Below are 27559 nucleotides of genomic sequence, written 5' to 3' on the forward strand. Positions count from 1 at the left end.
CAAGGCAGCGGCAGCAGCTACAGCAGCTCCAGCTACGCCTGCCTCCCTCTTTGCGGTGTGCCTTACCGCAGGTACCGTGAACTGGGGAGGAGCTACCCCTGCATAGTGGGGTCCAGCTACAAGGGTTCTCCCCCTCTGCCGAGCCACAGAAATCGCCCTCGTGGTGCGCCACAGCAGGAGATGACGTTGGACACTCTGATGCTCCTGATCTCAACGTTCATGGAGAAAGTCACTTGGATCGTGGGATCTAGCGGGGTTCGGATACGTCGACGTCAGTTCTGCCCAGTCGGCACATTGGCGCTGCATACCGCCTGTCAGCCATCTCCTCCAGGATGGGCCCTGACTCTGAGGTGAACTAGGGGTACCTACCTAGTTGCCAGAGCACAGTCCTGAATTGCGAGAGGTCGGGATTGTCGCCGATGTCTCTGGACCGACGGCCATGAGTCCGATGCGAGCGCTGCCTGGGCGCGTTATCCTACGTGCCAGCTTCGAAAGAGCTTCGAAGGAGCTTCTCTTCCAGTCATCTATATGATTCAGTCTGAGGCTATCTCTGCCGGCTCTGTTAACCAAAGATGGCGCGTCGGAAAGTCGATGCTACCACAAAGCCTTTCGCGATGCCTGGTAGCAAACCAACCATCCTCCGACTCGGTGAGGATATCAAGTACAACCCTGGCTACTACAGCGATACATTCACGCAACGTTTCGATGTGGTCGCAAACGAAGAGCCGGATCGAGCCTCGTTCATTGCAGCACTCAAGTCAAAGAAGTATGGTAATTTCTCTGCCATATTTCGCCCGCATTTTCAGTCAGGGGGCGAGATGGGACAGTGGGACGATGAGCTGATCTCGCACCTCCCACGATCCGTACGCATCTTCGCCTCGGCTGGGGCGGGCTTCAACTGGGCTGATGTCGACGCCCTCGGCCGCGCAAAAATATGGTACGCCAACGGTGCCGGCGCCAGCGACGAGGCTGTCTCGGACACGGCCCTCTTCTTCATCCTCTCCGTCTTCCGTAATTTCTGGCGTTCGCAGCGCGCGGCGAGAACCTGCGACCCGGAGCAGTTCATGGCCATGCATCGCCTGGTCGGGAGCATATCCTGGAACCCTCGCGACCACGTTCTCGGCATTGTCGGCTTGGGCAACATCAGTAAGAAGGTCGCCCTCAAGGCACGGAAAGCGCTCGGCATGAAGATACACTACTTTGACGTCTGCCGCTCGCCACCAGAGGTCGAGCAGGAGCTGCAGGCGACCTATCACTCTACCCTCCATAAGCTCCTTCGCGTGTCGGATTGTGTCACGCTTCACGTCCCATTGAACGCGCATACCCGGGATCTTATCGATGGCGATGCCATTGCGGCTATGAAGGATGGCGCGAGGCTCATCAACACGGCGCGGGGTGAGGTCGTCCATGAGCAGGCTCTGATAGCGGCTTTGAAGAGCGGCAAGTTGTCGGCGGCGGCGCTCGACGTGCACTACCACGAGCCGCAGGTTTCTCCGGTGCTTGCTGAGATGGAGAACGTTACGCTGACATGCCACAACGGCGGTGCAGCAATAACAACCCGACTGAATTTTGAGCTGGGGGCGATGAAGAACATTGTCGAGGTGGTTGGCACTGACGGAGAATTCATTGGCGAACCGTTGACGCCGGTAAATAGGAAAGCTTTCGAGGCTTCTTGAGGAAAGGCATACAGCAAAGATATTAAGCCTATCTCGTAAATAGGAAAGCTTTCGAGGCTTCTTGAGGAAAGTCATGCAGCAAAGATATTATAGAAAGCCTATCTCGTTGTTAGCTACAACCACACTTTCCCCGCCCGACATATGCGCACCATCTCATTGATGGCAGGTCTAACATGATCCCCAAATATGATAGTCTTTCGCAGACGGAATTGAAAGTTTAAGCATTGCCGTTCTCGAGGCTATCATGAAGAATGTGGTCACTTATTTGTACAGCTACGCCCGTTCGGTGTGATTTGGTACGAGGGCTATGATAACTCGAGTGTTAGAGGTTCCTGCCCAATGTTTGAAGTGATGTGTACTGTGTTTGCGTGGAAATACCATCTGTATACTTGGCATAGTAATATTTTTGGGTAGTATAGCTTATGAGGCGGATAAAGGAGCATCGGTGTTGTCGCCGATGGCATGCATGTTCACACACCTGCCTGGGCTGCTGGTTGACAACAACGGCATTGTCACCGACCAACTTTGCAAGTCTCTCCGCACCTAACAAGGGCAGGCCACTTATTCACACTATGCACAGCATTTGGTGATCGTCTAATATACATCGGCAACCCGTGACCGTGGTCTATACATGAAACCCTGACGTGTGGTTCGCAGCTGCGTTGCCACGGTCCAAAGCTGATCATACCCCGGATTTACTCCGCAATCCCTATGCCGAAAATGTCCCAAGGCATCTCGTCTGACCTCAGGTATATATACATGATCCCATATCAGTCTCTGTAGCTTTGTCGAGACGGCGAGTCGTCACAAGTGCTTTGGTCACAAGTACACCATATAATCTTGCGAAAATGCGTATGTTCAAAGCCGACTTTTTCAGGCCCAAGGGGGCAAGAACTATGCATTTCTCGCACTTAAGCAACAACACCAACCCGACATGGTGGAAAAATGCCGGTCTTCGCAAAAACGTATATCATTGCGCTGGTCTCTACTTTTGTGTCTTCTACTTGGGTTATGATGCCTCACTCATGAACGGACTCCAAGCCATACCAGAGTGGGAGGAATACTTCAACAACCCTTCAGGAAGCGTCCTGGGCTTCATATCCGCCAGTCTCTTCCTCCCAGCCATTGTGACGCCCTTTGCGGCTTCCTGGATCAACGGGCTCTGGGGCCGCAAAGTCTGCCTCGGTGTCGGATCAGTGCTCTTGATCCTCGGCGCTTTCCTCAACGCGTTCGCCACGAACATTGGGACATTCATCGGCGGCCGTGTCATCATCGGTGCCGCTGGGCCCTTCGGCAAGATCACCGGCATCGCCATGCTGCAAGAGCTGGCGCACCCACGGCTACGCCCGTACGTTGCCACTGCGTACTACAGCAACTACTACCTTGGCCAGATAAGCGCCGCTTGGTTCTGTTTCGGGACCTTGTCCTGGCGGTCTACAGAGTGGAGGTGGCGCGCACCATGCCTCTTCCAGGCCTTCGCGCCGTTCCTGGTACTTGTCCATTTGTTCTTCATGCCAGAGAGCCCTCGATGGCTGATTGATAACGACCGGTCGGAAGAAGCCCTGAAGATCCTCGCTCAGGGGCACGCCAACGGCGACATCAACGATGAGCTTGTCAGATACGAGTACGAAGAGATCTGCCAGGCCATCCAGTCCGAGAAAGAAAATCAGAAGAGCAAGTACTCGGACTTCTTCAAGACACCGGGCAACAGACGCCGCCTTCTCGTGCTGGTGACAATGGGCACAGGCTCCAACTGGGTCGGCAACGGCATCATCGCATATTACCTGTCTCCGGCGTTGAAGCTCGTCGGCATCAACAAGGCAGACCAAATTGCGGGGATCAACGGCGGCCTGGCTGTCTGGTCGCTGCTGTGGGCATATCTCGGAGCCCTGAACGCCGAGCGCGTCGGTCGGCGGCCGCTATGGCTTGTGGGCACAGCTGGCATGTTGTGCACCTACATCCTGATCACGGGGCTCAGCGGGTCTTTCGAGCATAGCCCGACCCGCTCCGTTGGCATCGCCGTGGTGCCAATGATGTTCATGTACAAGACGTTTTACTGCATGAGCTGGTCACCGTTGCCGTTTGCCTACGGTGCGGAGATTCTGCCCTACCATATGCGACTCAAGGGTCTGAGTATTGAGCTCAGCGTTCAGAGCGTGGCCCTGACTTTCAACCAATGGGTCAATCCCGTGGCGTTGGAGGCCATGAAGTGGAAATAGTATGTTGTGAGGCGGAGTGACTATCGCAAGAGAGAAGCGGACTAACTCCAAACAGCTACATTGTGTACATTGCCTTGATCGCGATGTACCTCGTCCTCATCATCTTCTTCTTCCCGGAAACGAGGTAGGACCTGTGCTCACGACTCGTTGGGGCACGCCAATCTGACTGTTGACCGTACAGGAATATGACGATCGAAGCAGTCTCGATCTTGTTCGACACAGGCCGGAAAGGCGACGCGCTAGCAGCATCTCGGCAGTTTGTGCACGGCAAGGAACAGCCAGAAGAGGGGCATGTTGATCACATTGATGACGCTGGGAGACAGCCGAACGACAGGGCGCAGATCAAGGTCGTTTGAGGAAGAAGGGAATGGCGTGGAACTAGGGGGGGAACTGACACTCTATCTGACTCCATCCTGCACTGCCAGTGACACTTGAAGAGGCGACGGGTTGTGATACCTGCACTGGAGGACATGGGGAGTCTGAGGCGATAGCATCTCTCCATGATGTGAATTTTTGGAGCCATGCTTCCCAAGTCATTTATAGGTCTTGAGAAAACTATAGTTGGTGCAATGGATCCAGAAAGATTGCACTCGCCTGCCGTTTCCTCGAAGCTTACAAGTTCATAATGACCGTGGATTGTCATTCATCAATTCAATGCTTTGTGCAGGAATGGAGTGCGAGTTGGTCATGCTTGAGGTGTTGATGGAAGAGGTTGGTGCATGGACGGTGTCGCCAAGGGCGTCTAGCGGGACAGTTGTTATCGATAAAGCACTTCTGCGTCCGACAGCTCTGTAGCGCAACCACGAACCAGACTTGCCATGAGCATCATCATCGATGGCGACACCATTGAGACGGCCACATGTCTCCTCATGCCAAACTCTCGCGAATACGGCCACGGTCGGTAGTCGCTCTCACCAGCCGAGCTGCAGGTCTAACTAGAGGCGTTGGCCGGCGCCATCACCATGACCTGAACCACTTCATTGCCCGAGGTCAGCTGCACCCCATTGCACCTCGCTGACCTTCACTGACGACCGAAACATCGAACCAGCTGACCAGCAGTCCGAACCATTGGCACACGGCAAAGGACCGGCTCCCTTCAAGTTAGCAGTCAAAGACAATATCGCGACGAAAGACCTCCCGACGACATGCGCCTCCGCCATCCTCGCCGAACACGCCAGCCCTTTCGAGGCGACCATCGTGCGCCAGCTCCGCGAGCGCGGCGCCGTGGTCGTCGGCAAAACCAACATGGATGAGTTTGGAATGGGATCCCACTCTGTCCACTCGTCACGCGGTCCCGTCCGGAACCCCCTCGCTCCAACACCAACCTCTGCTGGCGGCAGTTCCGGAGGCAGCGCCGTCGCGGTCCGCGTCGGAGACGCAGCCGTCGCGATTGGCACAGATACAGGCGGCTCCATCCGCCTGCCGGCTGCGTACTGCGGCGTCGTTGGCTACAAGCCCTCGTACGGTATGCTGTCCAGGTTCGGCGTCGTCCCGTACGCGAACTCTCTCGACACGGTCGGCCTGTTGGCGAGCAGCGTTGTCGCCCTCGAGAAGCTCGTCTTCGAGACGGGCCTGGATCTGGAGCATGACCCGAACGACCCTACGTCTCTGTCGAGCGAGTTCCGCCAGAGCCAGGCGCAGCAAGCGCCCGAGCAGCGGCGCCTCAAAGTCGGCCTGCCGCTCGAGTACAACATTGAGGAGCTCGACCCCCAGATCCATGCCGCGTGGGTCAAAACCGCTGAGACGCTGCAGGCGCTGGGCGTCGATGTCGTGCCTGTCTCGCTGCCATCTACGAGACACGCCCTCTCCGCGTACTACGTCATCGCCCCAGCCGAGGCGTCCTCGAACCTGGCCAAGTATGATGGTGTCCGCTACGGCAAGCGCGGCGAGGGGAGCGACGCGACGGGCGAAGTCCTCTACTCGGAGACGCGAGGCAATGGTTTTGGGGATGAGGTCAAGAGGCGCATCCTGCTTGGTTCTTACAGTCTGAGTTCGGAGGCTATGGACAACTACTTTATACAGTCGCAAAAGGTGCGCAAGCTCGTGCAGCGCGACTTTGACCGCGTGTTCCGCCTCGCAAACCCCCTCTATGACGAGCAGCAGTTCGACCTGAGCGACATGACGGGTGACGTCGAGCTGGAGAACAAGCTTGGCCCCCAGCAGGTTGACTTTCTCCTGTGTCCCACGGCGCCCTCTTTTCCTCCGAGGATCGAAGATGTCGAGAAGCAGACCCCTGTTCAGTCGTACACAAACGACGTGTTCACTGTCCCGGCCAGTCTGGCTGGGCTTCCTGCCATCAGCATCCCGGTTCCGATTCAGTTTCCGTCTCCCGAGGCCGACGACAGCCGAAAGGTGGCTGGGTTGCAAATCATCGGGCAGTACTGGGATGACAAACGCGTGCTGCAGATAGCAAGGCGTCTTGCGGAGAAGCTCGCGGCGTAAGACATTGTGGCAGAGTTTGCCAGCTGGACTGACATTGAGCCAGGCGGGGGCTGAGGCTGTAACATTATGTAAGGTAGTAGACAATACCCCTGGACGATTGGTAGGCATGGAGCTTGGGAACTCGCGTGCTCCTCGGTGATCGGTGATGTGAGAGTTGTACATGATACAGTGCGATCGACGTTGCCGCAATTCAGGGCGTTCGCTCCCGACTCCTTGATCGACTTCGCGATGGGCTCCTGTCGACGTCCATTCTGCCGCCGTTCTGTCGCCTCTCGACAATATCGCCGTCTGACTCATCATCTGCCCTGCTACCTGGCGTCTCATCCTGCTGCTGCTGCTGCTGGTCTTGCTGCTGTTCCTCGTCGTCGGCATCGAGGAGTTCGTCAATATCGCCCAGAGGACTCTCCCTCTCTTCCAACTCTCCAAGGTCCACGAGGTCGGTCCTCCTCGGCAGCTCCCTGAAACTCGTCGCACACACTCTCGTCTTTGTCAACAGGTCGTCCACAAACTCGTCCACAAACGTCAAGCTCGTGCCTTGTCGCCCCTTCCGCCGCAGCTTCCGCCGGTCGACGAGGTACCTCTCGAGAATGGCATACACGTCCTTGGCGCGTCTCGTCATGCGAATGTAGAAGCAGGCGAGCGCGCGCAGATACTTGAACTTGTCGCCGCCAAAGCTCAGGTACATCTCGAGGACGGCGTCGCTCGGCGCGAGCTGCAGCAGCTTGAAGGCGAGGCAGAGGAAGGGCGTGGGCTTCTGCGCGGAGCCGTACGTGCCGCCGATGAACTTGACGTCGTTGACGACGCGGTCGACGATGCCGGCCTCGTTGAGGGCGAAGCACTGGTACTGGAAGTACTGCGCGTCGACGATGCGCCCGATGACGGCCTTCTCCATGATCTTGGCCGGGTTCTCGCCATTGGGGGCCAGGGCGGCTGCCGTGCCGCGGTCGTCGAGGAAGCGCCGCTCGTTGGCGTAGATGGTCTTTGTGTCGGGTTTGCCCATGGTTGGATGTGACGGGCGCGTGGCCTGCGCTTCGCTCGTGGTGAGTTGTTTCGCAAGATGGTGATGGATGACGGGACGTTGTTCGTGATCGGCAGGATTTGAGTGGTGGGGGGCTGATGGTCGCAGTATGGTGGTCGTGGTGAACATGGGTTTCGTGCGCTGAACTGGAAAAAGCTGGGTGACGTTCAAGCTTCCCGCCGCCGCGATATCGATTGTTGCCCCACCAACAAAGTCAACAGCCGCCAGACCTGCAACCAGCCTTTTGGATGACGACTTTCAATGCAGCATCTTGACTGTTGTACAGAAAATCCTCAAGCACCATTTCGTCGATATCAGTTGTTTGCATCGCGTCTATCTAGAATCGTATATTATCTACGCTCTGCCGCCCGTGTCGAGGTGCCACATCGTTCGCCGCCATGCTCCTCTCCTCCTCCCAAGTCTCCGCCGTCATCACCACCTTCATCAGTACGTCTACGCCGCCGGGCCCCCTCTCCTCATGCGTGCACATTCCATTCCAGCGACCCACGCATTCTGACATTGTTCTCCCCTCCAGTCATATCCTGCACGACGGCCCTCTTCCTCAGCGGCTACGTGCTCCAGCAACGAACCGTCAGCCAGCTGCGCGCCGCCATCCGCCAACACCCCCTCAATCCCTCCCCGCGCCCCAATCTCCCCGACCGCTTCCGCTCGACGACGACCGAGCTCGACGACGGCACGATCATCGTCCTCGAATCCGAAGCCCAGGCCGAGGCACACCAGCGCGACCCCGTCGTCGTCGAGGTGCGCCCCTCGGTCCCAGACCCCGCAGCAGCGGCGCCGGCGCGGCAGCCAAAGGGCCTCGCGCCCTCGCCCCACGACGAGCTGGCCGCCGCGCTGCGCGCCGCGCGAACAAGCCTCGAGGCGGCGCACGACCTGAGCGAGCGCGAGCGCAACGTGAGGCTCCTGTCCGAGAAGAACCAGCTCAACCCGGACCCGTCGGCCGAGGACCAGAAGCCCATCAGCCTGGCGCAGAGGCGGCGCCTCATCAAGGAGGAGCTGTTTCGCCTCTCGCACGATGACAAGCCTGTGCACTACCAGCGGAGGCTGCACTAGCGAGCGCACTGGGGTAGGGAGGCGGGCTGCGCCGTCTGTTGAGGAGGCATGGAGATTTCCTAGATTTAGTGTGTATATGGGAATGACGGCGTTTATTTTATATTTTTGCTACGGGGAGACGAGCGACGTGTGGCAAGGCTAGGGTATGCCGCAGTCCTCTTGATGGCAGGCTTTGTATGATGGGATGTACACGCAGGCATATAGTACAACGGGAGTCTCAGGGAGACTGCCACGTGGGAAATCCCACCAAGAATGTGAACACGAAACAATATCCGAGTTGGCTAGCACCACTCGCCTTTAGACTCAGGATTTAAGTGCCCCCGTTGACGTCAAGTTCGATCATTATTCATCGAGAGCATCGCTTAGCTCTTCCAGAGCATGGCAACATGATCCTCTTCATTGGGACCGGGATACAAGGCCAGGATACAGCCAAGTCGCGATGCAAAATGCCAACATGAAAGATCGTGAGCCCGCCCAGCCATGCGTAACGCCGTCCAAACCCCTGCCCTCAAACACTGCCAAACGCCAAACCATGAAACCGTCCGCAACCTCAAGCGTGGCGGTTCGCCGCATCCGCAAAGGCCTCCTGCTGCATCCTCTCGAGCTCCTCCATGGAGATGGCGCTGTTGGCGAACTTGTTCGCCTTCTTCTCTCGTCCCTGGGCACGCAACGTCAGCTCTCTGCTCTCCTGGGCTTCAGAAGGCCCCTCCCCCCAAAAAATAGCATACCTTTTGCACCTCCTTGTGCTCTGCGGCGGCCTCCAGAACAGCAGGCACATAGTCTGCAAAACCGAGTTGCTCGAGCGCCTTGGTGATGTGGTCACAGGCGATCGTCTTCTTGGCCTCCTTCTCGGAGATCTCGTTGGCCTCGGAGGAGATGAGGGTGATGAACTCGACGCAGCACTCTATGAGCAGGTCGCGCGCATCCTTGGCAAAGGCGATGCCGTCGGCCGGGGGCAAGATCTCGGTGACAATCTTCTGGACGGTGGCCTTGGGCAAGGAGAGATCGTCGTTGCCTGCGATCCCTGGTCAGTTTGGTGTTGGCAAGAGATGGCCCGGTGTGAAAATGGCGTGGTTGGCCCGTGGCCAGAATCAGAGAGGAGCGTGGTGTGAAGAGCCATGCACCAAGTGTGAGCTGAGTGACAGAAAGGGAGTGGCACCATCACAGCCAACCGTATTGCAGACACACAGGCAGGTGCCTGGTCTCACTGTGAGTGTATCCAGACAGGGAGAAGCAGCGATAGCCAAAACGCAAACAAACACCTGCGCTGCTTAGAATAAATAACTAGAGAGCATACCTCCGAACTCGTGGTCTGACATGGTGGGGGTGTTGTGTGGTTGTCGCGGGTGGTGGCTGAGATGAAACGCGATGAGGCTGGCGATGAGGGGCAGGTCTTTAACGACGGCGTGCAGGTCTTCGATAAAGAGATGAGAAGAGCACCTCGTTCCCGGGGCTTCGGTAGATGTCTTTGGAGATACGCGTGGCGCTGAGAGTCAAGCCGTTGATGCAGGGAGCGCTTGAGGTGTTGGTCGTCGTAAAAGTGCTGGAGGTTGGGTGTCGAGGCACAGGGTGAAAGTGAAGTGAGCAAAGGGCTCCGAGAGGACGGGCGTAGCGCAGCTTATTAGTGGAGTGGGGGTTGAGCAGTTGCCAGCAGAACGCAGTTGCCAGCAAAAAGCCGCCATGCGAAATGCGCCCGGCCCCGAGCCCACATCAGTCGGCGCACGGGCCATGGCAGCCGTGGACTTAAAAGTTCTTGAGCTTGAATTTTCTTCAACAGCTTTCCTTCCCGACAACATCCAGCAACCAACAGCTTTCATGCGCCGAGTTGCGACATGGCCAGTTCCGCAGCGCGTCGCCCTTGGTAGGCTGCGGTAGCTTCAATGGTAAGCTTCTACTCTCCCTCTTCCGTCCACACGACGTTCCCTCCCCACACACTCGACTATGATGAACACGCTGTCGCCCCAAACTAACGAGGTTTTCCTCGATGGTGAATGACTGTCCAAGCCAAACGGACTTCGCTGAACCGTCAAGCAATCATGCAATTTCTTCTGCAAAGACATGGAAGAATTTCGTGCTGACCATCTCGTCCACAGGAAGCTTTCCGCAGTCTACCGACATGTCTTGCCTTGCCACAGGCTAGCTAGCGTGTGCTTTGGGACACCAGACTTCCTCGGCGCAGCCACGCCGATGCCGACAACACGTGGGTCACTTCTTTGGCCCCCGAAGCGCATCACCTCGAGCGGCAGAGTTGGCCATGTGTCGACTCGTCACCGAAATGCGCGCGTGTTCAGCACCGGTGCTGCCTGCGTCTGGGGAACAAGCTACAGGTAGGCGCAAGAAATTTCTTTTCTTTCGGTTCTCTGCTGTTGCGGGAACAAGAATTTTGCGTGATGATAAAACATATTCCATGCTAATCCTGAATCATCTATGTGGATTAACGTATGAACTTTTCATCTTTCGACTGACTGCAAATTTTGTCTTGTCTATGTTTTCTGCCATATCGTGTGGGACCCAGCGCTGACAATGCAATCATAGATGAACCACTATGCCTGAGGTCTACTTGTCTTGGTATGCCGCAAGCTCACTCGCCTGCCACTTCAGCACCTTGCCTGTGAGGCTGTGATCTGGGTCGATCACGAACCGCGCCATGACGTGGCCGGGTTGCTCTGGCTTCACGAGCTCGCCGTTGTCATAGGCTGAGGAGAAGGCCGAGTGGTCTTTGGCGTTCATCGCATCCTTGCCTCCCTCCCGGATGAGCTTCTGCATGTCCGTGTCGACCCGGCCAGGGGTGACGGCAACGGTGGTGATGTCGGGCTCTTCCACTGCCAGGTGCGCAGAAATGTGGTCCATGGCGGCCTTGGACGAGCCGTATGCGCCCCAAGCCGTATAGGCTTTGGTGGCTGCGCCGGAGGAAACCCACAGGACACTGCCCTTGGATCTCCTCAGCTCCGGCAGTGCAGCTTGCACCTGAGAATAGTCAGCACCTAGAATGCAAAGAAACTTGATAATCATCCCTCACAATTGCCAATCCGCTGAACACGTTGATGTCGTAGCTCTTTCTCCACTCCTCGATGGAGCCATTCTCCAGCCGGCTGAGGGGCGTCAAGACGCCGTGGTTGATGACGATGCCGTCGATCCTGCCGAACGTCTTGATCGCGTGGTGCGCAACCTGCGGTACAGACTGTCGAGGTGTGAGCTTCAGGCGTTCGAACGAGAGCCCCCCCCCCCCTCCGGGGTACTTGCCTTCAGGTCCCCGAGGTCGCCCGCGACATACTCGACCTGCTTGGGGTAGGCCGTCTTGAGCTCTTCGAGCTTGTCCTTGGACCGGGCGGCGAGGACAACTTGGTGCGAAGCCTCGAGGAGGTACTTTGCGATGGCGAGCCCGAGGCCGCGGCTGGCGCCTGTGACGATGAAGACTTTGGAGGACATGGCGGGTTCCTTCGGTGCGGGCGAGAACGCGTGGTGTTCTGTTGGAGTGAACGATTGGGTCGTCGCGGTGCACTGGCTGGCGCAAAGGCTTTTCTTGTGTACCGCAACTGGTGGGCGACGTCGTGGATGGCGGCGCACCGAGTTGACGTGCTGTGTGGTGGGGCATTCTCTTATCTTATCACACCGGCCATCGAGGGGCATCGACGTCAACGCGATGCTGAGGTCATGGTCATGGAGATTCGAGGCGCATCTCTGACGTGGGAGCGGCTGGGCAGGTTGGACAACAGAAACACTGGTCATTCATCATGTACTTGGTCGAACAAAAGGCCCAAGAAGAAGAAGAAAGACGAACAAACTCGAGACAGCAACCGCACATTGGCATCTCCCAGCCATGAACACCACTGTCATTCTAGGGTCAGGCATTATCGGCGTGTCGACGGCATACTATCTCTCCGAAACGCAACCCCCATCGTCGATACATCTCGTGGAGCCGTCGCCTGACTTTTTCTCTTCCGCCTCTGGTTTCGCTGGCGGCTTCCTGGCTAAAGACTGGTTCGCACCTCGACTCGCCTCCTTGGGCGAGCTCAGCTTCAACGAACACAAACGACTGGCTGCAGAGAACGATGGGAGACAGAACTGGGGATACGCAAAAACCGACAGCTTCAGTCACGCATCGGGGCCCCAAAGTCGCAGTGGCGATACTGACTTGGATTGGCTTGATACTGGCGAGAGCCGCGCTCAAGTCGCGCAAGCCGCCGGCCCCATGGACACGACGATCCCGGCCTGGCTGCGAAGGCGAGAAGGCGACAACGTACAATCCATTTCCGAGGACGGCACCACAGCGCAAGTGTAAGAGCCCTGCCCCCCGCCCACCCGCCCTCCTCTGATCCTCTTCCAGTGACCCTCTCCGCCTGTGCCACTTCCTCCTCGAAGCATGCCGGTCGCGCGGCGTCCAGATCCATCACCCCGCCACGGCCCTCTCCGTCGGCGCCGACGCCATCCGCAACGAGCTCGCCAGCGTCCGCATCGCGCAGACGGACACTTCAACCGAGACGGACGTTCCCTGCGCGCAGATCCTCATCGCCGCCGGCGCCTGGACACCTCGCGTCTTCGCCACCCTCTTCCCGCTCTCGACGACCAGCATCCCCATAGGGAGCCTGTCAGGCCACTCCCTCGTCCTCCGGCCTCCAGCGCCCCGCCGCCCGGACGCCTGCCACGCCGTCTACAGCACCGCAGCCGACGGCTGGTCGCCCGAACTGTTCTCCCGCCTGGGCGGCACGTTCTACGTCGCGGGCGTCAACTCGACGGCCGAACCGCTCCCCGCCCTCCCCTCCGAGGCGCCCATCAGGCCGGACAATATTGCCGCGCTCAGGAGCGCCGCCGCGCAGCTCGTCGAGCGGGGCGACGAGCTCGAGGTCGTGCGCGAGGGCCACTGCTTTCGCCCCGTCACCGCGACGGGCGCGCCGCTGCTCTGCCGCGTGCCGGACGCGGCGCTGGGGCCGGGCATGGCGACGCGGCCGGGGGCCGGTGGCGGGGTCTTCGTCGCGGCGGGACATGGCCCGTGGGGGATCTCGCTGGGGGTCGGGACGGGCAGGGTCATGGCGGAGATGATGCAGGGGAGGCCCTTGAGCGCGGATGTCGGCCGTCTCGGATGGCGCTGACGGGCTTCAGCTGGTGCACCGCCGGGCAAAAGCGGTTGGTGCTGGTGCCTTGGGATGCGTTGACCGAACACCTTGGAAGGAAGCCGCTTGGGTGAAGCCTGTTGGGATTCCCCCAAAGCCTGTGACTCGCCTGAATTGCACGTCCTACCTGTGTGATGATGACGTGCCCTTGACCGGTTACGAACCCACTTCGCCCTCCGCAGGCTTGAATCATATTCATCTTCACATCCTATAAGAACCAAGTTGTCCGTTCAAAGCACTCAAGTCTCATGGTTCAATGTCCCAACTTATCTTGTCCGCTTTTGGCATGCTGACAGTCGAAGAGACCGCCTCATCCCGTATCAAAGCCATCAGATAGCAGTCTAGGCACTCTATCACCATTCAATATGGTCTCTGCGATGGTTACATCAGAAAACACGCCAGGGGAGCAGCCACCCGACAAAAGCCTCTCCAGGCTGCCCAAGCAGTGACCGGAGGAAAGGTGAATGTTATCTCATGGAGTCAGGTATTGACCTGGCCAGGACTGACAGGAAAGTACACAAAGTCATCTTGGCAGGTAGTCGCTCCGCGCTGGCTGACCCCAGCTTAGGATGAGTCGTCCGACCTTTACGGTTTCGCTTTCTGAACGATGTCAGCCATGGAGCCATGTCTACAGAGCACATGTGTTCTGTTAGATATATCATGAAAGCTTCATGACGCACACAGGCTATACAACCATCTGCCGTACGAACTCAACGCTTATTGTCGAACAGAGCCCAACGGAAAAGTTGTCCATGGGTTGAATCGCTTGAACAGGATTCCAGGCAGATCCAGCCCCGAGATGGAACTCATCACGACACTCAGCACCGACCACTTGCAACATGAGATATGTGGAATTGTTTCATGTCTCTCCGTAACATTGTGAGGTCGCACACTCTGATCGTATCACTTGCTCCCATAAGTATAACGCAGCTCGAACCCGCTCCCTGCCAAGGCAACATCGCATGTTCGATGGCACAGAGCCATGCACACTTGTGGCGATAATAAACTCTGTCAAAGCCCCGTGTACGCAAACGCCTGGTTGCATTCCACGGTTCGAAACCTAGGGCTTGGTAGGCACTAGTCCACAATCTGGGTCGACGAAGATACGAAGATGCATGGGCGACAGCCAAGATCTCCACATGCAGCACCGCGCCGAAACGATCCAACGTTCGACGCCTTCTCAGCCTCATCATGTCTGCAAGACATATTTGGGCCATCAAAAGAGTTCAAGGCAAGGAGGAGAAGCTCAAATTGGCATGTCGTCATACCCCACAATCGACCGTGTTGCTCATTCGGGTCGTTGAGTCCCCACAAGGGTCCAAGCAAAGAGAAAAAAAGGAAGGGAACGTGCCACCCCAGCAGTCCACAAAAGGGCAACCCAGAGGAAGAAGGGGAGTCCTTGGAATCTCGAGACCGAGGAAACGAAACACAATCTAACCCAACGCCAGAGAATGTTTTTTCTCTCTCTTCGTTCTCAATAGCTTCAACGGTCACCTCCACTTGGACCGCGACTAAAACGAATGCGAACGGGAATAAATAGCATCCCTCAACCCAGCAAGCAGCTGAGCAGGGTTCGTCCCCGGGTAGACACTGGACCCCTAATTTGCGACGTCTCCATCACCGTGGCGAAGAATGTCAGCGACGACTGAGTAGACGATGGGATCGTCGAGGCACGCGGTGAACGGTGAAGGCGACGCTGGCCCCCACCCCTCGTACTCACGACCAATCCACCGACTCGTTGGACTATGAATAGTTAGCTCTCGCTAACTAAGCGGGTGCCGCCGTTTTCGCGCGCCAAGGGAGACCCGAGGAAGGGCCTGTGCGCAGCCCTTTTTCTGTTCGTTTGCAAACAGCGAGCGCGACATGACACGAGGTCACAGGGCACGGCAGGGGGGAGCCTGTTTCTGTTCGGGGATACGAGGAGCGCAGTTGTTGCTCTCGTTCTCTCGTCCTGAGATGAGCTTATTCACCGGGGCCGAGGGAGCTGCACAGGTCAAATGACGATGCGGTAGCAACAGCGGTGGCAGGGCAGGGCAGACGAAGAAAAGACGGACGCCCCGATCGGGCTGCTGAGGCGCCCCCCTCCCCCCTTGCAGCATCGTGAGCACCCCTGCCCCCTGGTCGGTCAGCCGAGTGGTTGAGTGCTGCATCTCCATGTTGAGGTTCCTAGGCGAGCTGGTTGCTGATTCATATTCATTTTAGCAGTGAGCATCAACCTGCCCACGCTTGACGGTTGGGCAACACCGGCAGCAACAGCTCAGCTGCAAGCAAACCTCGCTGGGCTGTCGACGTCCCATGTCCACCCAAGCTGTCGGTGCTCAGGTCTGTCTGTTGGTGCACGCGCGGCATAATGCGTCAGTCGGGCCACCATGTCAGGTACCACGTACAGAATCGGGGCGCTCGTCCCTTGGGCTGCACAGCCGGGTTGATGGCGTGTCCGTGCCGCTGCGGTGTGTGTGTGTGTGTGTGTGTGTGTGTGTGTGTGAGAGAGAGAGAGAGAGAGAGTGTGTGTGTGTGGTTGTCTGGGGGAAACCCGACACGGCTTCAACGGAAGAATATCGTCCCATGTAATGTGTCGCCTCTTCATCGTGTGACAGCGGCCGTATTCGGAGAGGTCGGCGCAGTTCGCGGGATGGAGGCATCGGAGGGGCGTGAGGGCACGATGGTATGAAGCCGATGGTGAGTGGTGAAGGCAGTCAACGATGCTAACCAGTGTTGGATGCTACTGGTGCATGCAACCATCACGAACTTTGGCGGAGATAGCAACTCCCCATGATCAATCAGATGCAGAACAATTCCAATAGCTGGAAACTCATACATACATAGGTACAATGGCCACACAATCATGTCGTCATGACAAAAACTCCAGCATCCACGTGGTCCCTCCTGCCTCTTCCCCCCCCTGTACCTTCTCCCCCCCTGGTGCCTTCTTTTTTCCACCCCGCCCCGAAAGACACCTCTCGGCAGCTGGTTGCACTTTAACGACCCCCTGCACTTCTCGCCAATTCGCACCCAACACAGGCTGTGCCAGGTTGATACCCACCAGCGAACGGCACGATGCGAACCAGCCAAGACAGCTCGACAGAGAAGGGGGGCCCTGCCTGTACCTGCTTTCGTGCCTTGCATCAGCACACCAGCCTTGCCCACCTGGGCCATCTTCACGGAGCGTCCCCTCCCAAATGAGACGGCCGACCATCCACTTCACTGGCAGCGAACAAGATGCCACCGCCTTGGAAGATGCATGAAAGCCACACGCACACTGTCTATATGTCTTCATGACCCCTCCTTGGCGTCGCATCCTCGGCTTGTCGTCGAGATCGAACGGCAATCGCGGTGAGAACTCAAAAGTCCAACACGAGCTCGGCAGACCAAATACGGCGCGAGAGAGAGAGAGAGAGAGAGAGCAAGAAGCACATGGGCGTGCCAAGGAGGAACAAAACGTCCAATCGCCTTCTTGGCACACACCAAACCATATCCCGAAGAGGAAACCCCACGGTGTCCCATTCCTCTCTCTCTCTTTCCTCTGCTCTCTGCACCCATCGCGCAGAGGGAAAAGAGCTCCCGCAAAAGTAAGTGTCTTGGCGCCCGGCACGCTCGCTTCCCTCGGCCACCCGGTATCCGAACGACAAGAAAGTACTCGCCCGGCCAATTCCTCGCACCTCGCACCTCGTCCAATGAATGAATCATCAACCTCTCCAGCCCGACAGGGTATTGGGGGGAAAGGGGTGTTGGATGAGTGAATACGTGAACGCCTCAAACCGATGTAAACCCATCACTTCGGACAGCCACCGATCCGAAATCTGGCCATCGCGTTGAATCGAGGGTGTATAGACAGGGGGGGCGGGGCAGAAGGAGCAGGCCAGCTGATCAATAGGCGAGAAAAGATCGGGGGACGGGGGACATGGGGAAAGAAAAAGCAAAGATGACCGCGAAAAGAAGAGAGACACCACTGCAGAGCTGAGAAGGGCGGCGTTGGGAGATTACAGTAAACCATCGTGCAACAGAGCAGCACACTCACACACACACACACACTTGGCTTTTGTTTGTAGGGTCAGGTGAGCTCCTCGTACCTGAGGGCGGGGCCGTGCGCGCAGAAGCACTTGCAGCAGCCTGCGAATAATGCGCCGCTAGCCCATGGGCGCCCCGCCCCGCCGCCTCTTCGATTCCCGGCCGAGACGAGGTGGTGGGTAGGGAGCTAGCCGAGTCGCGCGTTGGCGGCGAGGGGAGAGAGAAAGAGAGAGAGAGAGAAATTGTCGGTGAGGCCATCGTGAGATTGCGGTACACACTATCGAGAGGCATTTCTTCTCGCCAACCCTTTTGCCCCCACCTTCTCTTCGTGCATAACAGAAGGTTTCAGCCCCCCCCCCATGTCCCCATGTCACGATGCAAAGCGGTGAGGAGAAAAGGTAGGTATGTTGAATAAGGTGTTCAATCTGAAGACCCTTGATGTGAATTCGTCCAAGATGCCCAGCTCCACAGGAGTTTGCATCTTGGGTGTCGGCCCCAGCCAGCCTTCATAGCGAAGGAATAAACTAAATTACAAGAATTGTAGGGTTGTCCCGAGTATCGTCGCATTTCCTTCCCGAAAACAGTTGCCTGCTTTTGTGTGTGTGTAAGGGGGTGGTATCTCCCATCTCTAATATGATTGATGGGGGGTTGTTTCCCCTTCCATCCCTTTGTATCCCCCGAGCCCAGATAGTTCCCCACCATAAAATAGAGTACAGTGAAGTCGCCGTTGACAAGTTAAGAAAATAAAACTCCAAAATGGGTATGCGTGTGAGGCCGTGAGAGAGACATGTAGTAATAGAATCGCTCCGGTCCGTTGACTGATAATGAAAATGTGGTTGAATGATCATGTTGTGTGTGGTGTAGTTGGTCGTGTTGTTGGCTTGTGTGTAATGATAAGAATGAGTGTTGGGGTTGAGTGACTGAGGCTGCCTCAGAAAAGGCCGCCGTCAGAGTGCCGGATGCCCTGCTCCTGGAAGACAATGCCTCTCCTCTTCCAGCCGCCGCGCTTGATGAAGTTCTCGACGGAATCCATTGTCTGGATAGGCGGCCGCCTAGGGTTGGACAGGGAGGTCTTGTGGCTGAAGTTGTGCCAGCTCTTGGCCTGGCGGACCTCGCGCTCTGCAGGTGCGACGAGTTCAAAGTCAGACATGTCGACTTCGTCATCGTCCTCATCCTCCTCGTCGTCCGACTCCTCAAAGACGCTGATCTGAGGGCTCTCAGCCATGTCGATCGACGCGATGGTCGACTCAGACCAGCGCGACCGTGCTTGCGGTGACAGTTGGGAGGCAGTGGCGTTCGCCATGGCATCAAGCTGCTGACGTTCTTGGTGTTGAAGAAGGTTGAGCTTGTACATGAAGTAGTCATCGCCCTCGGGTTGGGCCTGCTGCCTCAACTCGTTTGTGGGCTGCATAGGTGTGGGCGAATCATCGGGAACGGATACCGTCTTGGAGGACGCCTCGGCACGGATGTACTCCTCGATGACCTCCTCCTCGGAGCTGTTGTGGTGCTCCGGAAGAATGTAGGGTCGCTCGTCGAGAGGCAGTGGTGGTGCGATGAAGGTAGGGTGCATGCTGAGGGGGTCAAAGTCAATGACCTGTGTTCTTCGGTGGCTTCGCTTCGAGGCCGAAGATGTGAGAGAGCAAGATGTGCATGTGGAAGAGGCGCTGGAGACCGAGTTGGAGAGGCTTGGCTTCCTCTGGTGGAAGATCTCGGCCGAGGGCCGTTGTGGTGATGATGGCGACATGACGTAGATGTCGAGTGTGTCAAGTCCCGTTGTGTTGGGACGGTTGCTATGATGTGTGTCTGGTGAGGTTATCGACGCATGTATATGTATGTCAAGGTCGTAGCGAGTGTGAAGCGCGAGAACTGAGAGATCTCGCTGCCGGATATAAGTGATAGATGGTGTATCAATCTCGTGAGGTGACGGTGGGATGGCATACATATTAATAAAGCAGGCCTCATCGGAGCAGGACCAGGACCAGGACCTGGCAGCCTGCCAGGCTTCCGCTCACACTGACGGCCCTGCCTTGCACGGCGGGTCCTTGAGCGGGGAAGAGGCTTGGAGGAGGCAAACTAGCAGGAGAGACACCGAGCAGGGGAGGGTCCCTGATGATCGCGCTGCAAGGAGCCTAGCTCGAGAGATCCAAGGTTCAGCACAAGGACAGGGGGGGTGAAGCGAGGAACGCGGTGCCTTGCAGGGTGTGCATGGCACGTCAGCAGGAACAGAAACGGAAACAAGAACACGAACGACTCGTACTCATCACGCACGCTACGCACTCCCTCCACCCACCCCACGGACGAGCCTGTCCAGCTGCGACACCAGCTTTACCGGAAGGTCGGGCGCGCTAGGTGTCTAGGAACGCCTTAGGCCGTGGCTCGGCGGTGTGTCTATTACTCACCGCCGCATCATGGGCGACGCTCGAGTTTGGCGGGCGGCCACTTGTAGCGTGTGAGTGGTCGAGAGGCCAAGTGAACTCAAAGGCCGAAGGCACAATAGTGATGGCTCCAAGGATAGCCCGCAACACCAGCCTGTTCCGAGAGGGTGGGTGGGTGGACATCGCCGCGGCTCGCTCTGAAGCTGACGAGGCTCGCCCTCACCACGAAAGGCACCTTGACTGATGACTTTTGCTTGGAGATGCACGCCCGATGCGAAGGTGCGACACCACGAGCCAGAGAGAGACAGACTGGCCAACCGCGTTGTCGCAAGAGGATGAGTTGCCTGGAGGCTACGGAGCAGAGCCAGGCGATAGAGCTGGGCAAAATGCCAGGTCCGTCAGCTGGTTCGCCGAGCCAATCCTCGTACCCAAGAGCCGGATCCGGCCAAAGTGGTGTGAGGACGCGACAGAGCGACAGGGCGACGGCAGGTCCGGCCCCAGGATCGTGATGAATGCTCTTGTTTTTCCTGCTCCCCACCTTTGAGTCCTCTTCCGCGAGGGTTTGTCTCTGGACTATGACTTAGCCTTGAGACGATTTCTGGCGTCCAAGCGTTCAGGTCTGCTAAGGGGCCGACGACAAGTGCAAATCCAAAATCAGACATGGCGGGAGTCTGGTATGGTTCGTGCCTGGTCTCGACTGGCCTCGACAGGGCCGGTCGCTCGCTGGTCGCCTGCCCGCACGCTCAGCGTTCAGACATGTCTCATACGTCATGTTCTTTGGGAGGTCGAGAAGAGGCCATTCGGGCTTTCGGGCAGGGTGAGCCTCGTCTGGTGCCAAAGGGGGAAAACTGTAGCGACTCGGTCGCGATCGCGATGGGGAGTTTGTTTCACAGCTGGAGGGATCATGTATGGCCCAGGCGCGTCAGTGTGTTGTTCTCATCAGTCGCCCAAGAGGACGAGCTGGACAGGCTGGTCCTGTTCGAAACATGGATGAAATATGTGGATAGCAGCAAGAAACGTGCGAGTGACGGCGGTAGAGACACTTCTCGACAATGCAAGGCAAGGATTCGGACAGATCCAACCAGATCGCTCCATGCTGAGTGGACGAGGCTGTGACCCAGGGTTTCACACCACAGTCTGTTAAGTGATGTGAGGTTTGTTAACGAGAGACGACGGCGCAGCAGATCTGCTGATCACCTGGCCGGTGAAGGGGGTGATTCAGAGGGTCTGGCAAGCTCGCAGGCTGCAGACTACTGTGAGGAGGGATCGTAATGCTGCTGATGATGCACCTAAGGCCAGTCGTGCCGAGGAGGTGAGGGGGTGTACAATTCATTGGATTGGTGGTGATGAGTTGGTAGTGTCGATCTGGTCCTGCAGAGTTGAGGAGTGCAGCAGCCTGGTGGAGATCGAGTGCCAGACGGTGAAGACAGGCACGATCGCCCCTAAGGCGCCTGTGGCTTCAGGGCGGTCTGCGCTGCATGTACCGCTAAAGGAACGCAACGTGGGAGCGGTCCAGCGTCCATCACCGCTAAGGCTGCATCCCCCGCACGCTGGGGGATGCTAGGATGCTTGGATGCTAGCCCCTCGAGGTGACTGCAAGCCACACCAGCCACATCAGGGCCCGGCAGGGGGGAAACAACGCCGTTCTTGTCCGCCGTGACCGCCATCGCTACTCGTCACATTCGGGCTCCCATTAGTTTTCCCCAGTCCACACCTCAGCTCATCGGTCTCTCCGTCCTCAGCCCATCGCATCGGGTCCCGTCCGCCCTTTGTCCCTGGAAATCCAATATCGGCTGCGAGCACTTAAGATTCAACGCCATCGGGACACGCCCACCTGCCAGAGGCGCCCAGGCCAGGCCAGACTGGTAGCGAGCCGTCTCTGGCTGAGGTGAGGTGAGATCCGGGTGGAGAGACGTGAGGTGTCACCACCAGCCTCAACCGCTTGCGGCTGCTCATCATCCATCCAAGACAAGCCAGAGACCATCGGTCAGCCAGCACCATCAGCGCCCCCACCCCTGCCCCTCCGTCCCACCCTCTCCCCTTGCCCATCTGACCCATCAACCCATTCCCGTTCGACGCCATACTTCACAGCAGCGTGAAATTCGTGCCGTCAATTCCAGGTACAGGCACAGGTCACTCGGCTTGGCGGTCATCCCCTTGACTAAGTCGTTGTCTTGATCTTCATCTTTCTTCATCTTCAACCTTCCTGTGACCCCATTTCGAGTCATGATCCATGGCCCGCGCCGACACCACGGAGCGGAAGCAGGCAAACTGGGCAGACAAGGCCAGGAAGAGCTTTTGCCGCCGGGGATAACATGGCTGCTACCGGCCTCGCGTCTTCCGTGCGGCAAAAGATCGTCGTCGGTTTGTGCGGCCACCCTGGGAACACTCCTCCTTTCGCTGTCTGGCATTTCAGGGGTTCTTTTTCGCCTCCTCCTATGCATCATCACCGCGAATCTGCCCTCTTCTTGGCAGAGCCCCCTCTTCCTCATGATGCGCCACCAAATCGCCATCGTTGTTCTCTCCTGCCAAATATGGGAAACCAAATGACGGTCCTTCATCCTCACCGCCGGGCGTGAAGGAGCAGGCAACGAGCGAAGAAAGAAAGGAAAAAAAATTGATTGAGAGCGGTGGTGTGGGTGCGTGTGTGCTCGGCCTTCAATCATCCGGTTCAATTGTCCAGTAAAAAGAATTGCTCGATGGTCTTCAGGAAACAGAGTGCGAGACATGCGTCCCGATCGAAGCAATCATCGGTTCAAGTTCGTTGTGACACGAAAACCGACCATCCGGGACCCCAGCGGCCGTCGACCAAGACACCCAAGAAGAATGGAAAAAGGAAGAACATACTGCATTTCGCATGGGCTTTTCTGCCCAAAGCATGGCACTTGACGAGGTGGGGATTTGGCAAGCCCATCGTCAGCCTCAGCTAGTCCATCGCTTCGCTTCAGCTCTCCTCCCCTTCGGCAATCTGATGCGAGCTATCGATCTTGGATCCGTTCGCTGGGACGATGCTTTCGTTGCTTCTTCCTCTCTCTGACAGTCTATCGGATTGTCTGTCCTGGGATTCTCATCTCGGCATGTTCTTTTCTTCATCCCATTCCTCCTAATCTCGCAGCTTTCGCTCCTGATTGATGATCCCGATCGACACACACACACACACACACACTGATGGCCAGCAGTTGTGTTCGTGTGACCCTAGCTTGAGACAGGAATCCTTGCCGACCATTCCCATTGGCCCCGAGCTTGATGCCCATCTTCTGCTCAAGGCTATTGTCTACGCGGCTTCGTGTCAGATAATCATCAGACAACGCCGCCTCGACCAGACACTCCAGTCATGCCTTCCCGTCCAGTAGCCGGTCAATCAGGCTAGGTATCACTACACCATGTGCATGGGGTCTCTTGTTTGGCAGGTTCTGATCATGATACCCTATGATGTAATGGAGGTGAAGAAACAAAAACATGGTCCTCTCTCCCTGCATTTGGCTGGCCGCTTGGTTCCGAGCGAAAGGCCCAACCGCTTGATTTGATGATAGCCTCGAAGTCGTGCTGTATTCTCCATCTCGATCCCGTCGCCGGTCACCTCATGCAGTCGAGACGATCAGACGCTGGCAGCTGTCTGCCCTTTTTTGGGTTCTTTTCATCCGATGGTCGCCTTGACTGCTCGGGACACCTGACGTATGCTGCAAGTCAAGGTCCAAACACCCGAGACTCCAACTGCAAGGGACGCAGCCTTGTTCCCATGAGTCATTTCTCACGTCGAGGATGAACACAGAACAAGACCCCGACATGACGCTGACGATGGAACACTGCCTCACGACGCGTCCTGGCTCTGGAGTAAAAAACGATCGTGATGGAATGTAGACCCCGTGCTGTTTTGAACATCTTTCTATTCCGAGCCGTTACAGATGTCTTCCGCGACATGCGCTTTACCTAGCATACACACAAAGGAGCCCGTTTCCCTCGCTCATTTACATTCCTTGCGATTCGCCCCCATGTAACTTCTCCCATCCCCCAACGCCTTCGCCCCTCCTCCATCCACTAGAGTACCTCCCCCCCGACCAGCACCACAGACAATGAATCCCTCCTCTTCCCTAAGAAAGATTTTTTTTTTGAAAGTGATCGACAACGAGATCCGCGGGATTGTCTCTCCCTGGCCACCTGCTGGTCACTGCTTCGTACGTGAAGTTTTGGCCGTGGGGTATATTCTCAAACGGCCACGCGCCCGGGATGACGTCGAAGGCTGCTGTCCCACACCCCTCTCCCTTCTCAGCGTGCCAGAGCACGCCCCAAACATCAACGGGCGCAAGCGCGAAGCTGTCGTGAGGAGGGGTGTCCTGGTCTCGATAACTTGTTTGTTTCTGGGAGCATTGACGGTGGAAGCGTGCGGGGCGAACGTCCACCTGTCTGTCGCACGAGCGTGGACGGGCTCGCGGGAAGTCTTGGCGGGCCAAGAGCACGGATGAATGGGATTGGGCGCAGCGCAGGCCCTGCAAAAAGTGTGTATCGGACCACCCTTCCTTCGAAATCGGACCGGGTCGCGACTTCGTGTTGCGTGCCCGAGCTGTGTCCTAGCCTTCCGGCGCGACGAGGGCCGGCGAGCGGCCGTGATAGATGCAAAGGAATAATTGATCCGTTCGTGTTCAGGATGTGTCGTTGTTTCGTCCGTAGATGCCAGTTCCCTGTCGGCGCGTGGTGCACTCCCCACACACCATAGTAGGAGAGGTGAAACCAAACAGTAGATCGCGGTGAAGCGATCGGCCCTCGACGTTACTGTATGCCGGGAAAGGGGGGTGTGGTGGCTGATCCGCCGGGCGTCGCGTGTCCTTTTTTTTCTGGTGTGTTGACAGATCGTCCCTCTTTTCCCCCGTGTGTCGGCAGTACTCCCGAGATATGCAAAGAACCCCTGATTCATATCGCTCGATCGTGACGCTCTTATTTTCTGCTCCTGCATCGACTACTTGCTGGTCTACTCGCCAATGATGCCATCGTGCTCGCCAGGGAGGCGCTTGACGCGCTTCTGCTCCCAGTTGTCAATATCCTTTGCCTGGAGACGCTGTTCCTCGTTCGTTAGCTTTCTTCTTCTCCCTGATATTTTTCTTCCTGATATTTGGAGGACCAAGACTGGGCTACGCACATAGTACTCTTCGCGCATGTCGACCCGGCGAGCGCTCTTGCGAAGGCCGAGTTCCTCCTCCTTGGTCAGTTGGCGGACCTTGCGATCGTGCTTCTCGTAACGAATGGCCGTGGCGGGAGTCAGGACGAAGGAGCCGGCGACCATGATCGCTATAAAGGGGAGCCCAAAGACGAGGAACGGCCGGCGGGCCAGCTGGGATCGGTACTTAGCAGCGATGCTGTTGGCGTCGGACGCCGGGACGAATCGCTTGCTGCCGAAGGCCATGGCAGGCGGCGGTGCTTGCGGTTTTCGCGGAAAAGAGACGAAAGGTTTCAATTGGAACGGTAGTTGATGCCTCAACTGTCCCCGGTGTGGCAGTTTGAAGGTGGATAAGGTGGGCTACGTTGTATGCGCGGATGGTTGCGTAGCTGGTGATGTTGATGATGAAAGCTTAGGTTTCGTCGAAAGTTTCCGCCAAATGGATGGAGCTAGTTCGTACATAATCTAATTTATAGGGACCCACACAAGCTTAGGGAAGACCGTGCGGCTTTGTGCTGCATAGTCGATCAGCACTGTGCTCTGACCAGCCCGCTGCCGAAATATCGTGCGAAAACTAGCAACGCATAGTGCGTGCTGTCGCTGCTGGCACAGTGCGAGTACCGTCCACCTCCAACGAACTTGTGAGGGCCCGCAACCTTCAATACATGTACATATAGTTGCTCGCTCATCGGGAGGCCATTCAGATGCTCAGAGTTCAGGAGCACATTGACATCAGACCATGATTGATGGAACTGAGGCAAGACGAGACCGTCAGGGTGCAGTTGACGTTTCGTCATTCATGGAGCCTTGCAAGTTCGCCCCAGTTATTCAGGACAAACGACAGCCAAGCAACTTCCAGATCTACAAGTTGCCGTCGCAATGCGACGAGCGTAACCGCTGCAACCATTGTTTCTCAAATCAGAATGGCCCAGGCACCGTCTGCGTCAGCCTGCCCGCGCAAGATTCATCCTGGCCCCTTGCCCTCCGTGCCGGCCCCGGCGCTGCTGTCCAGGCGCCGTTCGGAGCTAGCGACCCCATCGTCTCGGCCTTTCTGCGCCGATAACCTGCTTGCGGATGACAGCAGCGATGGGAGCGGGGTCAAGGCAAGGTCTGGAACCGAGTCTATCTTAGAAGCCAGAGCGGCCACCGTATGGATGATTGAGTTGTCATCGGCGTGCCTTCTGTCGTGGAGACGCGTTGGAAAGTATCTTTCCCCGATAGCTATGCGGGCGTCATAGGACCACCGCCAATAAAAGAGTCGTTTCAGATCGGTTGAGGTGCGTATCACTGGGCACCTTGCAGATCCGCGATCGTTGTGTATCTAGCGTGTGTGTGACGTGCTTATCTTCCTTGCATAAGAAGATGATATATCAGTGGTGCGTCAACGTTCACCTTGTTCGACGAGTCGCTCTCCCAACAATGTCACTGCCAGAATCAGATGTTAAAAATGTCTGTCTACTGCTCTAACTATTACGTATGTCTGAGGAAACTTGGCAGTGGGAAAACCAATGCTTACCGCTACAACAGGGATCCATCCAGTGCCGCAACTTTGCGACTCGGTTCGGAGACCGATGTGGTTTTTGCAAGGTTGGCAACCGCCCTTGCCCTCTCACGTCAGGTAGCTGTAAATACTGACTAGCTCTCTACAGGTTCACGAGCGAGGTAGGCCCATTAAGGAGGGCAAGTTGCCCAATGTTCCAACGGCCTGGGAGCCATGCAGTCCGACTATTGAAGAGGAAGAAGATGAAGGCTACAAAACTACCAGCGGCTCGACACTGTGTGCTTCAACAGGAAGCTCAACGAGTGAGACGCGATCACGGCAGAACTCGACATGATGAAGGAACTGAATAATGTATGAATTGAACTTGTTCTCTTGGAGGGCCTATGGAAGTCAACGGCCAGATCTCACACGGGGAGGATAACGCCCTACAGAATGAACACTAGATGGTAATTGTAATGATATCCCGGTCCGATCCAATCAACCGATTTGCACAACTCACCTTCCTCATGCCTACCTAGGCTCCTAAGGCATGATAGGCTTGGGTACTTCGTATCTACTCCGTATCCAGGGCGCAGGCCTTGCGAATGTATGTTTGGTACGTGCTGCACCACCTGTGGCTACCTAGGTCGAAATGTCTCGAGGATGCCTTTTTGCAAGAGGTCGACACATCTCACGAAGGAGGAGCCACTGGTTGATGTTACTCATACGGGCTATCACTCTCAAGCTTTTCCAGACACATCACCCCGGTAGCCCCTTCCCGACTTGTCCACATCATGTCGGTGCTTCTTGACGAGGAAATCGAGAACGGCTATGGCACGGTCACCCGCTCGCAATGGCAGAAACATCCAACGGTGTTGTTGCCCGGTCTTTGACGCGGTGACTTGGAATTGTCCATCAAGATTCTCTTCCCACGTCAACATCCCCGATCGCCTCTCCTGTTTGTCTTCATCCAGCCTGACATCAATCCCCAACTTTTGGTTAGC

General features: G+C 56.9%; 11 protein-coding genes across 11 annotated transcripts; 6 read left to right on the forward strand and 5 right to left on the reverse strand.

The window, feature by feature from the left end:
• Positions 1-614: 614 nt before the first annotated feature.
• Positions 615-1676, forward strand: D7B24_001377 (uncharacterized protein; the record flags this gene model as incomplete). The annotated part of the gene is made up of 1 exon (XM_028635614.1): positions 615-1676. The coding sequence occupies one exon, from the start codon at positions 615-617 to the stop codon at positions 1674-1676; it is 1062 nt and encodes a 353-aa protein (XP_028491904.1).
• Positions 1677-2524: 848 nt separating this feature from the next.
• D7B24_001378 (uncharacterized protein) lies at positions 2525-4251 on the forward strand (the record flags this gene model as incomplete). The annotated part of the gene is made up of 3 exons (XM_028635615.1): positions 2525-3894; positions 3951-4019; positions 4077-4251. The coding sequence occupies 3 exons, from the start codon at positions 2525-2527 to the stop codon at positions 4249-4251; spliced, it is 1614 nt and encodes a 537-aa protein (XP_028491905.1).
• Positions 4252-4713: 462 nt separating this feature from the next.
• On the forward strand, positions 4714-6337 carry QRSL1 (Glu-AdT subunit A; the record flags this gene model as incomplete). Its single annotated transcript, XM_028635616.1, has 2 exons — positions 4714-4792; positions 4944-6337. 2 exons carry the CDS (start codon positions 4714-4716, stop codon positions 6335-6337), a joined length of 1473 nt encoding a protein of 490 aa, XP_028491906.1.
• A 190-nt stretch (positions 6338-6527) lies between these two features.
• D7B24_001380 (uncharacterized protein) lies at positions 6528-7337 on the reverse strand (the record flags this gene model as incomplete). The annotated part of the gene is made up of 1 exon (XM_028635617.1): positions 6528-7337. The coding sequence occupies one exon, from the start codon at positions 7335-7337 to the stop codon at positions 6528-6530; it is 810 nt and encodes a 269-aa protein (XP_028491907.1).
• A 416-nt stretch (positions 7338-7753) lies between these two features.
• On the forward strand, positions 7754-8429 carry D7B24_001381 (uncharacterized protein; the record flags this gene model as incomplete). Its single annotated transcript, XM_028635618.1, has 2 exons — positions 7754-7802; positions 7891-8429. 2 exons carry the CDS (start codon positions 7754-7756, stop codon positions 8427-8429), a joined length of 588 nt encoding a protein of 195 aa, XP_028491908.1.
• A 550-nt stretch (positions 8430-8979) lies between these two features.
• NCB2 (negative cofactor 2 transcription regulator complex subunit ncb2) lies at positions 8980-9748 on the reverse strand (the record flags this gene model as incomplete). The annotated part of the gene is made up of 3 exons (XM_028635619.1): positions 8980-9087; positions 9158-9444; positions 9727-9748. 3 exons carry the CDS (start codon positions 9746-9748, stop codon positions 8980-8982), a joined length of 417 nt encoding a protein of 138 aa, XP_028491909.1.
• A 1237-nt stretch (positions 9749-10985) lies between these two features.
• On the reverse strand, positions 10986-11858 carry D7B24_001383 (uncharacterized protein; the record flags this gene model as incomplete). The annotated part of the gene is made up of 3 exons (XM_028635620.1): positions 10986-11396; positions 11449-11610; positions 11700-11858. 3 exons carry the CDS (start codon positions 11856-11858, stop codon positions 10986-10988), a joined length of 732 nt encoding a protein of 243 aa, XP_028491910.1.
• Positions 11859-12249: 391 nt separating this feature from the next.
• D7B24_001384 (uncharacterized protein) lies at positions 12250-13519 on the forward strand (the record flags this gene model as incomplete). Its single annotated transcript, XM_028635621.1, has 2 exons — positions 12250-12707; positions 12757-13519. 2 exons carry the CDS (start codon positions 12250-12252, stop codon positions 13517-13519), a joined length of 1221 nt encoding a protein of 406 aa, XP_028491911.1.
• Positions 13520-18479: 4960 nt separating this feature from the next.
• On the reverse strand, positions 18480-19292 carry D7B24_001385 (uncharacterized protein; the record flags this gene model as incomplete). The annotated part of the gene is made up of 1 exon (XM_028635622.1): positions 18480-19292. The coding sequence occupies one exon, from the start codon at positions 19290-19292 to the stop codon at positions 18480-18482; it is 813 nt and encodes a 270-aa protein (XP_028491912.1).
• Positions 19293-24889: 5597 nt separating this feature from the next.
• Positions 24890-25321, reverse strand: COX16 (Cytochrome oxidase assembly; the record flags this gene model as incomplete). The annotated part of the gene is made up of 2 exons (XM_028635623.1): positions 24890-24967; positions 25058-25321. 2 exons carry the CDS (start codon positions 25319-25321, stop codon positions 24890-24892), a joined length of 342 nt encoding a protein of 113 aa, XP_028491913.1.
• Positions 25322-26522: 1201 nt separating this feature from the next.
• D7B24_001387 (uncharacterized protein) lies at positions 26523-27448 on the forward strand (the record flags this gene model as incomplete). Its single annotated transcript, XM_028635624.1, has 4 exons — positions 26523-26549; positions 26603-26662; positions 26725-26852; positions 27310-27448. 4 exons carry the CDS (start codon positions 26523-26525, stop codon positions 27446-27448), a joined length of 354 nt encoding a protein of 117 aa, XP_028491914.1.
• Positions 27449-27559: the final 111 nt, after the last annotated feature.

The sequence above is a fragment of the Verticillium nonalfalfae genome (genome assembly GCF_003724135.2).
Source record: "Verticillium nonalfalfae strain VnAa140/NRRL 66861 chromosome Unknown scaffold_128, whole genome shotgun sequence".
Classification (NCBI taxonomy): Eukaryota; Fungi; Ascomycota; class Sordariomycetes; order Glomerellales; family Plectosphaerellaceae; genus Verticillium; species Verticillium nonalfalfae.